The sequence below is a fragment of the Theobroma cacao genome, chromosome 1, assembly GCF_000208745.1.
Source record: "Theobroma cacao cultivar B97-61/B2 chromosome 1, Criollo_cocoa_genome_V2, whole genome shotgun sequence".
Taxonomy (NCBI): Eukaryota; Viridiplantae; Streptophyta; class Magnoliopsida; order Malvales; family Malvaceae; genus Theobroma; species Theobroma cacao.
Genome location: NC_030850.1, coordinates 3,501,659 through 3,514,704, shown reverse-complemented (window position 1 = coordinate 3,514,704; position 13,046 = coordinate 3,501,659). Strand labels below are relative to the sequence as shown.

Sequence of the window (13,046 nt, the reverse complement as noted above, 5' to 3'; positions counted from 1 at the left end):
AAGACGCTCCTCCTCTATCTAAAGTTGCCCCCCGCTTTGCCTTTGGCCTTTGGCCTTTGCTTGCCAACCCTCTCCCACTAATTATAGAAAATAAGGTATTATCATTGCCAGGAATTTTAGTATGTTTACATTTATAGTGTCTGCAAGAGGTTGCTGTTTTTTTTTTGCTTGGGTCTTAGTGCGGAGGACTAAAACCCTTGACTGAAAATTTCTTCGGAACTCCCACGATGGTCAGCAGCTTTGACTCTGTAATTTTTAGAAGTTCTACTCAAAATTCTCACTGTGTGCGTTGAAAATCATGGTTCCAATACCATGTCCTTGTCAGTTCTCATTCATGGAATTGCGAGTTAGTCTCTGGATATCAAGACAATTATTTCTTGTGCATACTGATTACTGTGGTCAGACCGAAAAAACAATGTAGTTAGATAGTGCATGACACGTATGAAGCTTTTATATGTAAATTTACATGCATTCATGTATGCCAGACGTACCTTTTATAATATAGAGTCCCATTAACGGGTGTTCATTGACATTAAAAGTGGTTAATATATTATGCTCAAAAGTTTATCTTTTATGCAGTATCTTTATCAAACTCAAGATGATACGATGAATTGAGTATAATTTTATTTTCTTTAAATATGGCTATAATTAGTACTTGGAACTTGTTATTTTCTACAAAGCAGCCGATTAGAAGTTCACGAGGCACTTCCAACAATGGTGTCGTGGTGTAGTTGGTTATCACGTCAGTCTAACACACTGAAGGTCTCCGGTTCGAGTCCGGGCGACGCCATGTCTCTCTTTTGAGTGTCCTTTTTGCATTGGGCTCATTTTCTTGAGCCACAGCTGATGAACCTTCAGTGAAACCCAAGCAAATACTTGCTTATTGAAGCCCATAAACAAGTTTATACAACGTCCTGGGCTGATCCAATGAGATGATACTCTAGTTTCCTTCTCCTTTGCACCCTGTCATAGAAGTGCTTGATAACTGTGACAGTGATAATCTAATTTTCAACCTTTGAATGCATGAATTCCAGTCTCAACCAATTCATGCCTGAATGTTATCAAATTTGTCGGCGGGGATGATCCAAGAAACGAAAAGGGTATAGAAAATTATTAATACTAAGGCAATTAAATTTTTGTTGATCCAATGCCAGGACAAGTTTTGATATTAATCTCAAATCTGAAATCTTCACCCATGTGCATTCTGTCACATTTATGTCCCTTGTACTTTGAAACTTGTGTCACTGGTGCCAGTGATTGAATCTAATCAATTTATGATTTAAGAATTTAATTTTAATTTAAGCTACAAATTATGGATTGATATCCTTAAAGAAAAGGTTATAAAACCTAAAATATTTTGTACATATTGCAAACACCTAAGTAGTTCCAAACCCATAGTTTGATTTGATCTTAGCCATAAAACAAGTTCCATGAAACTAATGATTAGCTTTAAAATATTTACCATCTAAAGCATACGCTTCAAAGATTTTGATAGTTTTTAATGGTAAAGCATGGATCAACCCCTCACAATCACGTGTCAATTGCGTACCCAACGTTCCCCCGCAAGTTAATCACACACCGAAACTTCCTCGTCATTGATTGGGGGCGGAAGAAGACACAAATGTGTTGAATATGGCAATGTATGCCCAAACCAAACACCAAAACAATGGCAAAACGTCTTTGTCTAAACAAGAAGATATGAACCCCCCACCGCGTCCAGCTAATGGACGAGCCAAAATAAAATGGCAGCGCCTGCCGCCCATTTTGCCAGACAGGGAACAAGTAGCTGGAAATGGATATTTACCCAAGAGCTTTAACGACCGTTGAAACTGTTAAACAAGTAGAAAAATTATCAAGGACGAGATATATAACGCGGGAAAGCGCGTGGAGAATGACTAGGATATGACGTGGAAGTGAGTAAGCGAAATCATGCAGGATATATTTAGGGTGTTTTGCTGACAGATAGAAAGATTTGATCGGAACAGATTGGATTAAGACAGTAATTGTTTGTTTGTTTGTTTTTTTTTTTTTAAAGCTTCTATTTCCTCGGCGGCTTTTCTTGTCTATCAATTTCTTTGTTTTCTTTCTCTAACCTGTTCTGACACCCGAGCTGGTGGCGTTGGCGGTGGAGCTTGGTGTCGGCAGCTCTGGTCTTCTTTTTTTGTATATGTTTTTGGAGGAACAGAATCTGACGGTGGTTATTGACGGTTATTTTGAGGACTTTCGAGCGGGCAAGGGAGTGATCATCGCTATTTCCCCTTTTTTTTTTTCCTCGTGCATTTTTTCATTGAACAATTACGTCAAGAAGACAAGCAAGAGGAAAAGAAAACGGGTATGTTAATCTTATTCATCTGTCTCTCTTTATCTTGCTGATCAGATTTCATTAGAGAATTTGGGAGGGAAAGAAGTTAATTTCTTCGTACTGATTTTGCATTTCCAAATTGCAGATAGTTTTGAAAAGTTAATTGAGTTCCCATGTTTTTAATGTTTCCATTTCATGAATTCTTATATAGTTTTCGCAATGGTATTTTCTTTTTCTTTTTTTGGGTACATATGAGAAATTTGAAGGAAAAACCAGGATTCAAACACCATATCTTCATCTTAAGAAGGGGTAACAGTACCCAGATTAAACCTTAATCGTTTTAGTTATTTGTTTACTTTTCTTGTTCATTGATTTTTCGATTGATTCTGTTGATCTTGTTTAACTTGGGCCTGCTTTGTAATCTGAATCTTCTGTCTAACTTTGTATTTCAATTTTTCAAAGTGTTCTATCTATGCAAATTGTGACACACTTTTGATTTTGAGTCACTTATCAAAGTTCTGCTATTTCAATCTTTTTCAGATTCTTTTTCTCCAAAAATAAAAAATAAAAACAAAAGAACCCTGAGTGTGGCTGTTACTAAAATCCTCCAAAAGGGAAGTTTAGAAGCCAATGGGAAAGATGGAAATGAGTGCCAAGCAACCTCCTCAAGACGCCAACAATATTTGTCCAGCGCCACCTCCGTTACCTGGTCCAGCAACAAATTGTGGGCGGAAGGGGTTATTTATGATGAATGGATCACAAATAAGAGGATACAGCTGTGTCTCTACAGCCACGAGGGATTTGTGGGATAGCCTCTTTGATGGAGGCTATAGGGCTGATATTGCCATTAAAACTGATTATGGTGGCATCGTCTATGCCCATTCTAATATTCTTGTAAGCCTCCTGTATTACTTCTCTATTTATTGGTAGTAAAAGCTTGTTTAATGCGATGCATCCTTGTTCTCTTTTTGAGAAATACGCCAAGAACACGAAACTTTGATTTTTTTTTTACTAGTTTAACACTCTCAAGTCATCACACTGATGAATTTAATTAAGCATTTTTTCGGTGTCTTAATTACACAAATTGCTTGAATATGCAAGTCTTAGGCCATAGAGGATGATGCATCCTCTCGACAAGTAGTAGATATGGACATTACAAATGAAACCCCGGTTACGGCTGTGACATTGCTTCATTAGCATGTTTAATCCTTTTATCCTAATCTGCAAAAAGGAATCCACGTTGGCCCTTTCTCTTTGTATCTCTCAGGGATCAAGTTGCTAAGTGTTTTAAATATATAGGAAAATAGAGCAAATGTGACTGTTTAGCATGCTGACGGAGTATCTTAAACAAATTATTGAGTCAATCTGTTCACCGGACATTTTGCCAACAGGGCATGGCTTCTCCTGTCTTAAGAGGCATGTTGAAACAAGCAAAGGGCTTTGGTAAGAAGAGATCAATTACAATCCATGGTGTTCCACAAGATGCAGTTCGAGTTTTCATCCGATTCTTGTACTCTTCCTGGTAACTACTCTTTTCTCATAGGAGATCTCCTTCGAATACAATCTTGTGAACCAGTGAAGTAATTGGAAATTACTAGTTATCTTGACACAGGACTTTTACATTTTTGGGAAAATAACATTATGTTCAAAAGATAAAAAATTCCAACTCTCAATTATAAATAAAAAAATAAATTTTAGGTGAAATATTGATACTGCCAAAACTGCTCTTTGGTTATTTGGTTTTAAGACCAATGAAGAAATCAGTGCCACTGAGATCTTGTGCTTGCATCATGCTACTACCATGTGCTAATTGTTATTGGTTTTTATTTGTAGTTATGAGAAAGAGGAAATGAAGGAATATGTCCTGCAATTGTTGGTCCTCTCACACGCATATGTTGTTCCTCAGTTGAAGCAAATTTGTGAACAGCACCTAGAGCATGGCTTGCTTACTATAGAAAATGTAATTGATGTTTTACAGCTTGCATTACTGTGTGATGCACCTCGGCTTTCTCTGATTAGTCACCGTATGATCCTAAGCAACTTCAAGTCTGTTTCTGCTACTGAAGGATGGAAAGCAATGAAGAAGAGCCATCCAGCACTTGAAAAAGAACTTCTGGAATCCGTGATTGATGAAGAAAATGTAAGAGATTTCTTTATTTTTCTTTCTCAAGTCACTTTATAGCAGTTCTGCTTAAAGCCCCTCGTTTTTGAACTTTGATCAAAATTCTAAAGCCATTGTTAAACATGCTTTTCAGATGCGAAAAAATAAAATCAGAAAATCAAATGAGAGGAAGATCTATCTTCAACTGTATGAAGCAATGGAAGCCCTTGTTCATATTTGCAGAGATGGTTGCAGGACAATTGGTCCACATGACAAGGATTTCAAAGAGGACCAGGCACCTTGCAATTATGCAGCCTGTAAAGGACTAGAATTGCTTATTCGTCACTTTGCTGGTTGCAAGTTGAGAGTTCCTGGCGGCTGTGTTCATTGCAAAAGAATGTGGCAGCTACTGGAGTTACACTCCCGTCTCTGCGCTGATTCAAGTTTGTGCAGAGTTCCTCTGTGCAGGTACTTATTTTCTTTTGTTCTTGTCCTCTAATGACATGCTTGATGTCAATTGGTTCACTGAAATAACTAATCCAATCCGCATAAATCAGCTATTTATGTAGTCTATAACTGAGACTATTGAAACTTTTCATTTCAGGAATTTCAAGGAGAAGATCAGGAAACAAAGCAAGAAGGATGAGATCAAGTGGAAAATGCTAGTGAAAAAGATATTGAGAACAAAGAGAATCGGAGGTGCACCATTCTTTGTGTCCTTAAATTCCATCTCTTCATGACAAACAAAGTCTAGGTCTCCTACATCCTGATTCATTTGTAAAATTATCTCAAACTTTGTGCCCCGTTACATAAATTATAAAGCAAATGAAGAATCACTCCGTTCCCAACACTTTGAGAAGTGATATCAGATATGCACTGCGATCAACCTAGTAGCCTTATTAAAAGACACCCCAAAAAATTATTGACAGACAACTTCTCAACCGATATACCCTTTTTCCCTCCCTTTCTAACCACAAATAAAAGATCTAAACGATGGGTAGTTGTCAATTACTGAAAAAGTTGAGATAGGTGAAAGGATTCTTGATGAGCCAATTTGAAAGGCTTGATTTGAAACATATTTGTCAGGTTGTTTTGACAAATTTTTTTATGATGTCACGTTCATCAACATGTAAGGATGTTTGGTGGATCCACGATGGAGAATCACACACCAGAAGCACATGGCAATCGCTTAAATGAATGATCCCTTTCAAACTATTCAAAAGCAAGTATTCTTGTGGGGAAATGTACACCTAAAAAAATTGCTTGATACAAGAGTCTTCATTGTCAAAAGGCACCAAAATCGGGGCACATCAACTTTTGTAACCTAGCTGCCCTTTTTTTTTTTTTTTTTGTTTCTGCTTTGGGGGAGGGAGGGGGTGGGGGGCTGGGACAAACAGGAGCAAGCATCAACTTTTCGTTTTTGGCTTTTTCGATCAAGCATCAACCTTGTTGATGCATTACATGCATGACCAATTCACCGATTAACTAATGTATCAAAACGTTGATGACATTAATGTATAAGCATATACGGATTATAAGTTTTACACTTCTTTTTCTTATACCTTTTATATCTCTTCTAATTAATAATTAGAATTACATAGTAAACATCATACACTGTTCACTTACGATTTTAAGATGGTTTTATGAAGAGTGATCAAGGGCCTTTATTAAGGTTTTTTTTTTAAAAAAAATATGTTCTCACTTAATATATTGAAAATTCTTATATTTTAATAATATTTTTGTAATCATCAGTAGTAAAATAGTAAATCCATATATCTCTTTTTTTTTATTCAAATAGAAAACACATATATGCACATACATATCTATTTATAAATTATTATTTATTTATTTTATTTCTATGATTTTTTTAAAGGTTAAAATGGTTTGATAAATAGAAAAAGTCAATCAAAATAGAGAATTTTAAATTTAAAAATGAAATTAAGATTTTGATTTATCAATACTTCAACACGTGATAATATGTGTTTCACTATTCTCATATGAAATTAGAAAGGATAATTCAATTTAAACTTGATAATTTTTTATAAATTATCATTTTTTTGGAGTTGGAAAAAGAAAAATTTCAACTTAACTCTTTAAATAAGAAAATTATACACAAAACAATTAGTGAAATGCTCGAATGAATTTCTTTTTTTTTTTCCACCAAGTCAAAAAATAAGTACTAAAACTAATAAGTCTAGCCGAGTTGGGTCTGATGGACCAAAATCCGACACGATCGGACCGTTGCCATGTGGAATGTTCGGTCCCTGATGCATTTCGTATGTACAACATGACATTCCCTTTCCCTCCATGAAATTGTCCTTCTTTAGTGTAAATTTGCCTCCCATACAAACCTACTACACTACAGTTTATTTCGTCAACCATCCATAAAAAGGAAATGGAGGAAACAAAACATCAGGAAAAGGGCTTTGAAACTTCTCCGGGTATGTTGTCGTTATAAATTTTTAGCTCACTTTAAAGCTTTGTTTTGTTTACCATATCCTAATATAGAGAAACCCATGACATAACAAAAACCTTCCTTAAAAATGGGAACTTTTCTTTGATTTCGTTCTGGCGTTTTAGCATTCATTTTGTGATCAATAGCCTTTAAAGTTTCATGCTGACAAGCTAAACTCAATCTATATAGGGTAACTTTCTACAAACTAGAAAACCAAGACTTGAGATACAGAATCAGAGATAGGTTCAAACCAGAAGCAATGTTGCAAAACTGCTAGATATATTATTAGTAATTGTCAAATAAATGCAGACCATGGCATAGAGTAATAACAAAAACATTCTTCTTTTTCTCAAAAATGTATAGGAATCTGATCTAAAAGAAGAAATCTTGAATCTTAGCTATTGCATGTGTGTTGAAGTAGAAAAAAAAATTACATATGTTGCTTGTTTGTTTCTTTGGACCGGCATGTTCTTCATTTGGGTCATCCATTTCATTGCCGGATGTAGATGATGGTACCCTTCAGTTTTCCCAAAATCTATCCTTACTACTACATAGTTTCTGGCCTGTGGACGCTACAAGGCTTTCCATTCTTATACAAAATAAGCAACATGAGATTCTCCTTGTGGAAAAGGGCATACCTCATCAGCCAACAGCTTTGTCTCCATGTGAAACTGAAAATTGAGTTGATATGCTATGCTTTTCATTTCTTCATTATTATACTCTTTGCATGCTTGTAGTGGACAATGAGACATATTTTTGCTGTTGGTTCGTTTGGGAAAAAAGTGTAACCGCGGGAGTATGAACTAATTTGATATTCTTAGGGCTGTATTCACACAACTTCATGGAGACAAGCTTTCATCATCTGAACTTCCATCTTGTCTCACATTATACCTGCTGAGAACTGGTAGTGAAGCCGTTGCAGATATCCGAAAGGATCTAGCAGAACCCACCATTGTCCTATCCTGCATTCGCCCTACTTCCTTGCAGACATGATCCAATATTGACAGAAAATCTCTTACAATCATGAAGATTCTGAACGGATGGGCTTCTTCCTTTGCTGCATTCCCGTGAAAATATTCAGTAACTTCTTTCACAAGCAATAAAGCTTTTATCTCATCCGCCTTGATCTTAGCAATCTCCTCTTCAGCATCTCTTAGAAACATCTTCATCGAGTTGAAGAAATTCCCCTGCATATCTGGCCTCTCATATTGTAAAACCAATCTGACCTTTTCAAGTCCCATTTCGAGCTTTGACACATAACTGCTGAGGACATCTGAGTCCATTCCTGCGGCCTTTTTGACATTGCTGAGGTCTCTGCTTAGCCCAGCCACAACCTGCAATCCTTGCTTCCTGAAATCATCCTCCTTAAAGCTGGAGGACATTTTGTTTTCAACATTCTCATCTGTTGAGTTAGTACCTGCCCCTTCTGATCTAATGATCTCCTGAACAACAAAGTGTAGCAGTGTTGTTTTCCCATCTGTTCCCTTTATATCAACCAGTTTCAAAAGGGTCTCAAGTTTAAAAGCTTTAGCATCACCACGATTGGTGCCAACATTCATCCGGTTTCCTGTCCTGAGAACAGCTTCAAGAAGTTTGAGGAATAACCTGCTGTTCTTCAATTCCTCACTTGCTTCCTGCAAGTACATAGAGAGAAATGACTTTATAGGAGCCTTTACCAGAGGGTTTTTGGAATTAATTAATGTGAAAGTTTTAGGATATTTAAGTTACAAGACTTAAATTGCAATACCTCAAGGGTTTGAAAAGACTTCCTCAAGTATTTTACTTCTGTATCAAAGTTGGCTCTATATAGCATGGCTTCAACTCTTCTGAAGGCAAAGGGGATATCAAGTACTGCCTTGAGAAACCTTTCTGCAGATCCTAGTTTTGAGATGTCCCCACCGTACTCTCGGAGTTTTATTTCTTCCTCCTTCGTTGGAGCCATCTTCACCAACGTCTCCAAAAGCTCAGCACCTAAGCTTTCTGGGTTACCTGTTAAGGCAAACAGAACAGTGTGATGCAGCAAACTGAAATTGAGGATTTAAATAGACAATTATTTGCAAAATTGAGGCCCATAATTGAGTCGGAAAGCACCTTCTCATCTTCTTTTCTTAATCTATATACTTCAGCATTGTGTTTATGAAGAGCAATGCACCTTGCTTTAGATACCACTTATGCTCAACTGCATATATCTTGTCATAGGCTCCTATGTATGGTCTCATCTTATATATATATTTCCACTTATGTATGTATACATCTTTTAATTTTGAGGAAGAAATCTGTATATATGAAACAATAAATTCATAAAGCTTTTCCAATAAAAATATAACGTAACTGTTCATTTTCTATCGAGGTGATAGTGAGCTGCTTAGAAAATGGTTATCAGGGGAACTTTGACACTGCCTTGCTTGAAATGATCAGATTATACCTTTTTGAGGGCATTTCAAAATTATAGCTGTGACCCTCTGACGCCAGTGCAAGTGTTTTCTAGAAATGCAGTTTGCAGCCAATAAGGCATTAGAACATAAGTATAACTGACAAGTGCAGAAGTGACATAACAACAGTAGCTGAATGAATGAAATTGAAATGAGTCAACTGCCCTTGCCTGGAAAAAGAAGGAATGAAAAACACTTTGAAGCAATTTAAATGTAAACACAGACACTGGTAATTTGTTTAGCCTTACTCTTCAGAGCAAAGATGCAGAGGTAGGGCCTGATAGCTTTGAGCATGAGCATTATAATGATTCTGAACATAATATTCCTTGATAAAATGGTTTAAGGTGTGGGAAATAATTAAAATATTCTTTTAGTTGTTTTATGACATGATGACTCATTAAAAATCTTCAGAATGGTGCAAAGTATTCATGTTGGCATGGATTTAACATGGAAAGGCATTTTAAAAGAGTTCAAAGTCAATGTATCAAATTCTTAATAGAGGAAATGATCAAATAACTACTGCAAATAGATACTGATTATATGAGGTGAACACTATACGATGTCAATTAAACTAGTCAATGCAATGTAAATCAAGATATGAACAGCCAGAGTTTACTGGTTACTTTAAACTATTCTAAATTCTAGCTGCTACAATACATGCATGGTAAAATATTGTAGAGGATGGGTTTTTCAAGGACATGGTTGTCCTATGTAACTTTAAGTCTTTATTTTTCTTTCCTTCAAAGTATTATTATTATTATTATTATTATTATTATTCATGATGAAAACTAACATAATGATACAACTGGCCTTATATGGCTACAAACTATTTTCACCTGCTCTCTTTAAGTGCAATGATAATGACTTGTTAATTAAGTTCTTCAAGTCTCATTTCTGATTTTTATGTATTTAACTAATTTGTTGTTCTTCGTCTTTGGTTGACACAAGAGCTGGAGCAGCAACCCAGATTTCGAATTTTGGGAACTGGAAATGTATCTATATGCATGGTTGTAACTATATGTTTGAGCTCAAGAACCTATCAGCAAATGACATCAGGTTGCTAAAACGCGGTTTACTTTAATTTACTCCAATCTCAATGCTTGCTGTTAAAGAAGACCCAAGCAGCAAGCTGCCAATTGTTATGCTTCTTTGGGAGAAGTGAAAACCAAACAAATATTTGGCTCTTAAGTCCTAAAGCAAACCCACTCAGAAAGAGAGAGAGAAAGATGAAGAAGGAAAGAAAGACAAATTTTTCATCATACATAAGAACCTGATGACTGATAGAAAATGGAAAAGAATGATACTTATGACTTACCATCCAAAAGAGCTTCTGACACCTCATCTCGCGTTACATTCAGTGCTCTCAACAGTATGGCAATGTTCTGTGACTTCTTTGGATCCAACACTCTGTTTTCCTGCTCAACAGGAGGCAGAACTGATCTTCTAATCGGTTCTTTTGGTGCTGAATTCGTGGAATTGCAGCCAAAAAGAGTCTCCATCATGTCCTCGTTTAATCTGCAGACAAGTATAAGTTTTTCCCGAAGATTAGATATTGTACTTGAAACTCAAGCCCCAGTCAGGAAATGTACAAGTTTTATCTCTTACTGAAATGAGCTTGATTTTAGCTGGTCCCACACTGTAGCTCTCTCCGAGGTTGCTCGTACTTTGTCCCAGTGCAAAGGCTTTAACTTGGGCTTTGCACTATCCATGTCATCCTTATCAGTCTTCTCTGAAGAACTGGCACCCTTATGATTAACCTCTTCCGTTGATTTTCTAGTCCCACCCCCTGGACTATTTTTCGGACTTGCAGTCCAGGATTCTTGCTTTTTCAACACTTGAGCAGGTTTTGGAGACACATTGGTTTCCAAAGACCTTGCTGTCCTTGGTATTGACAGTCCTAGTGCTGCTGGCGGCGGCGGACGGGGCCCTGGCGGCGGCGGAGGGGGAGGTGGAGGTGGAGCTTTTGTTCTTTGTGGGGGTGAATTGTTGCTAATTGATCGAAGTAGGGCCATATTTGGAGGTGGTGGTGGGGAGGAGAATTTTGGCCTTTTTGCAGCAGTAATTTCTTGAGTCTCATTTGGCTCCACTACTAGAACTTGTGGTTGTTGAGGATGCAGCGGCGGCGGCGGAGGAGGAGGAGAAGGCTGGTGCTGCAGCTGCTTTATTGATGGTATAATAACATGCTTCATTTCTGGTGAAGAAGCTAAAAGCCTTGATTTTGGAGATGTTCGCTTGGAACGAGGAACAGAATTGGTATTCCCATTTAGCTCATTCCTCACTGGAGTCACCAAATTGCTATTAACCGGACGTGAAACCGGAGTATAATAGCTTTCTTCGTTGCTGATTGTTGAGCCCTGTGGGGTATAAAAAGCTGTCCCCTGACTCTCTTCATCTGAAGAAGAAGATGAAGATGACATTGCAGTTGGTGAATTCTCAAGTGCAGGAGGCTTAGCCAAGGGTGGCAATGGCTGCAATTCAGGGCTCGGCCGATACCGATCCGATCTCTTTACTGAATTCAATTTATGATAAGGTGAAACATTTGCTCCATTCACTTCACTCGCAGATCTCCTACTAGGCTCCACCGTTCCAATGTAAAGAAAACTCGAGGGGGGCACCCTGGAGTCTTCCTGGAATCTTTCTGAATTCCCTCCAACAAGCTTCTGCGTTTCTCCAGGGTGTTTAGCCCTGTGCCGGTACAAAAAGAAAGCAAGTCCTGATAACATTCCCAACGTGACAATCCCAACAGATAATGCAATTGCAACCTTCTTAGCTGGTTTGGCTGGTTGTGTTGCTGTTGGGATTGGAATTGAGCCATTGGATGGTGCAGCTGGTGGTGTTGTCTGTTGATTCTGATCTGGGGTCTGTCCTGAAGGAACTTCAGGGAAGAATGGCTGACTGGGGTCTGGAAAAACAGGACTATCCGGAGGAGGAGGAGGAGGAGGAGGTGGTGGAGATAAAGAATTGTCAGTGCCTGGAGGTGGGGCTGAACCTGCTGGAAACAGTGGTTGGTGGAGAATTCTTCTATGAGTGATAAAATCTTGAGAAGAAGAAGAACTTTTTGTTGTTGATGTAGACAATGACAGTAAGATGCAAAAGATGCTCAAATGATGAGCTCTCATCTTGAATTTTTCTGGGTCGAAGATCTTCTGTTCTTTTCTTCTTTCTCCAAATTCATCTCTGGGGGGACTGCGTTTCTCTTTTCGAGCCTTTGCAAAAATGCAAAACACAAACAAAGAGGAAAAATACAAATAATAAAAAAATCGCTTTGTTTTAGAGAAAAAAATAGAAAGAGAGAGAGAAAGGCATTAAACTATTTAGTCAGGGAAGCTTCTTTTTGCTGCAAGATCTGGATGCCCCTCCAAGCAGCTGAGGTAGGCAAGAGCCGCATTCTTTTTCTTTTTCTTTTTTAATTAATTTTTTTACCTTGGGGATTGGGGAAATTATGGTGTGGGAATGCCACATGGGAAGCAGAGAATCAACTTTGGTCTTCGGCGGTTCTTTTCAAAATAAATGGACGATAATGGCCATGCCAATGGTGAAATAAAGGCCCCCGTCGATGTCCGTTTTTGTCCATTGGGATAAATGTCCAATTTGTTTCGTCTTTCGTCGGGATCGAGAAATGCAGTAGCACATATTTCATTAAATGTTTTTTCCGCTCCGTTGCCGTTAAATCCTGCTGGCCACTGCCCAACTTTTCTACTTTAAAGCCTAAGGGTGACACCACAAATGTTTCATAAAGAAACATAAAACAATTTG

General features: G+C 37.6%; 2 protein-coding genes and 1 non-coding gene across 3 annotated transcripts; 2 read left to right on the top strand and 1 right to left on the bottom strand.

Annotated features, from left to right (window-relative positions):
* Positions 717-790, top strand: TRNAV-AAC. Its single transcript has one exon. It is a non-coding gene; the product is annotated as a tRNA-Val (tRNA).
* LOC18611279 (BTB/POZ and TAZ domain-containing protein 4) lies at positions 1,851-5,253 on the top strand. Its single transcript, XM_007047448.2, has 6 exons — positions 1,851-2,332; positions 2,843-3,196; positions 3,694-3,824; positions 4,136-4,442; positions 4,558-4,871; positions 5,008-5,253. Exons 2-6 carry the CDS (start codon positions 2,933-2,935, stop codon positions 5,141-5,143), a joined length of 1,152 nt encoding a protein of 383 aa, XP_007047510.2. The 5' UTR covers positions 1,851-2,332; positions 2,843-2,932; the 3' UTR covers positions 5,144-5,253.
* Positions 7,119-12,685, bottom strand: LOC18611278 (formin-like protein 6). Its single transcript, XM_007047447.2, has 4 exons — positions 10,896-12,685; positions 10,606-10,805; positions 8,606-8,847; positions 7,119-8,492 (listed from the first exon to the last, which is right to left on the bottom strand). The coding sequence occupies exons 1-4, from the start codon at positions 12,407-12,409 to the stop codon at positions 7,698-7,700; spliced, it is 2,751 nt and encodes a 916-aa protein (XP_007047509.2). The 5' UTR covers positions 12,410-12,685; the 3' UTR covers positions 7,119-7,697.

Bases quoted from the DNA above. Each gene is read 5' to 3' on its own strand.
- LOC18611279 (XM_007047448.2), top strand. From the start codon at position 2,933: ATGGGAAAGATGGAAATGAGTGCCAAGCAACCTCCTCAAGACGCCAAC. The intron at 3,825-4,135 runs GTAACTACTCTT...TTTTATTTGTAG, and splicing joins CGATTCTTGTACTCTTCCTG to TTATGAGAAAGAGGAAATGA. The intron at 4,443-4,557 runs GTAAGAGATTTC...CATGCTTTTCAG, and splicing joins CCGTGATTGATGAAGAAAAT to ATGCGAAAAAATAAAATCAG.
- LOC18611278 (XM_007047447.2), bottom strand. From the start codon at position 12,409: ATGAGAGCTCATCATTTGAGCATCTTTTGCATCTTACTGTCATTGTCT. The intron at 10,806-10,895 runs GTAAGAGATAAA...ACTTGTCTGCAG, and splicing joins CTAAAATCAAGCTCATTTCA to ATTAAACGAGGACATGATGG. The intron at 8,848-10,605 runs GTAAGTCATAAG...TTGCCTTAACAG, and splicing joins GTCAGAAGCTCTTTTGGATG to GTAACCCAGAAAGCTTAGGT.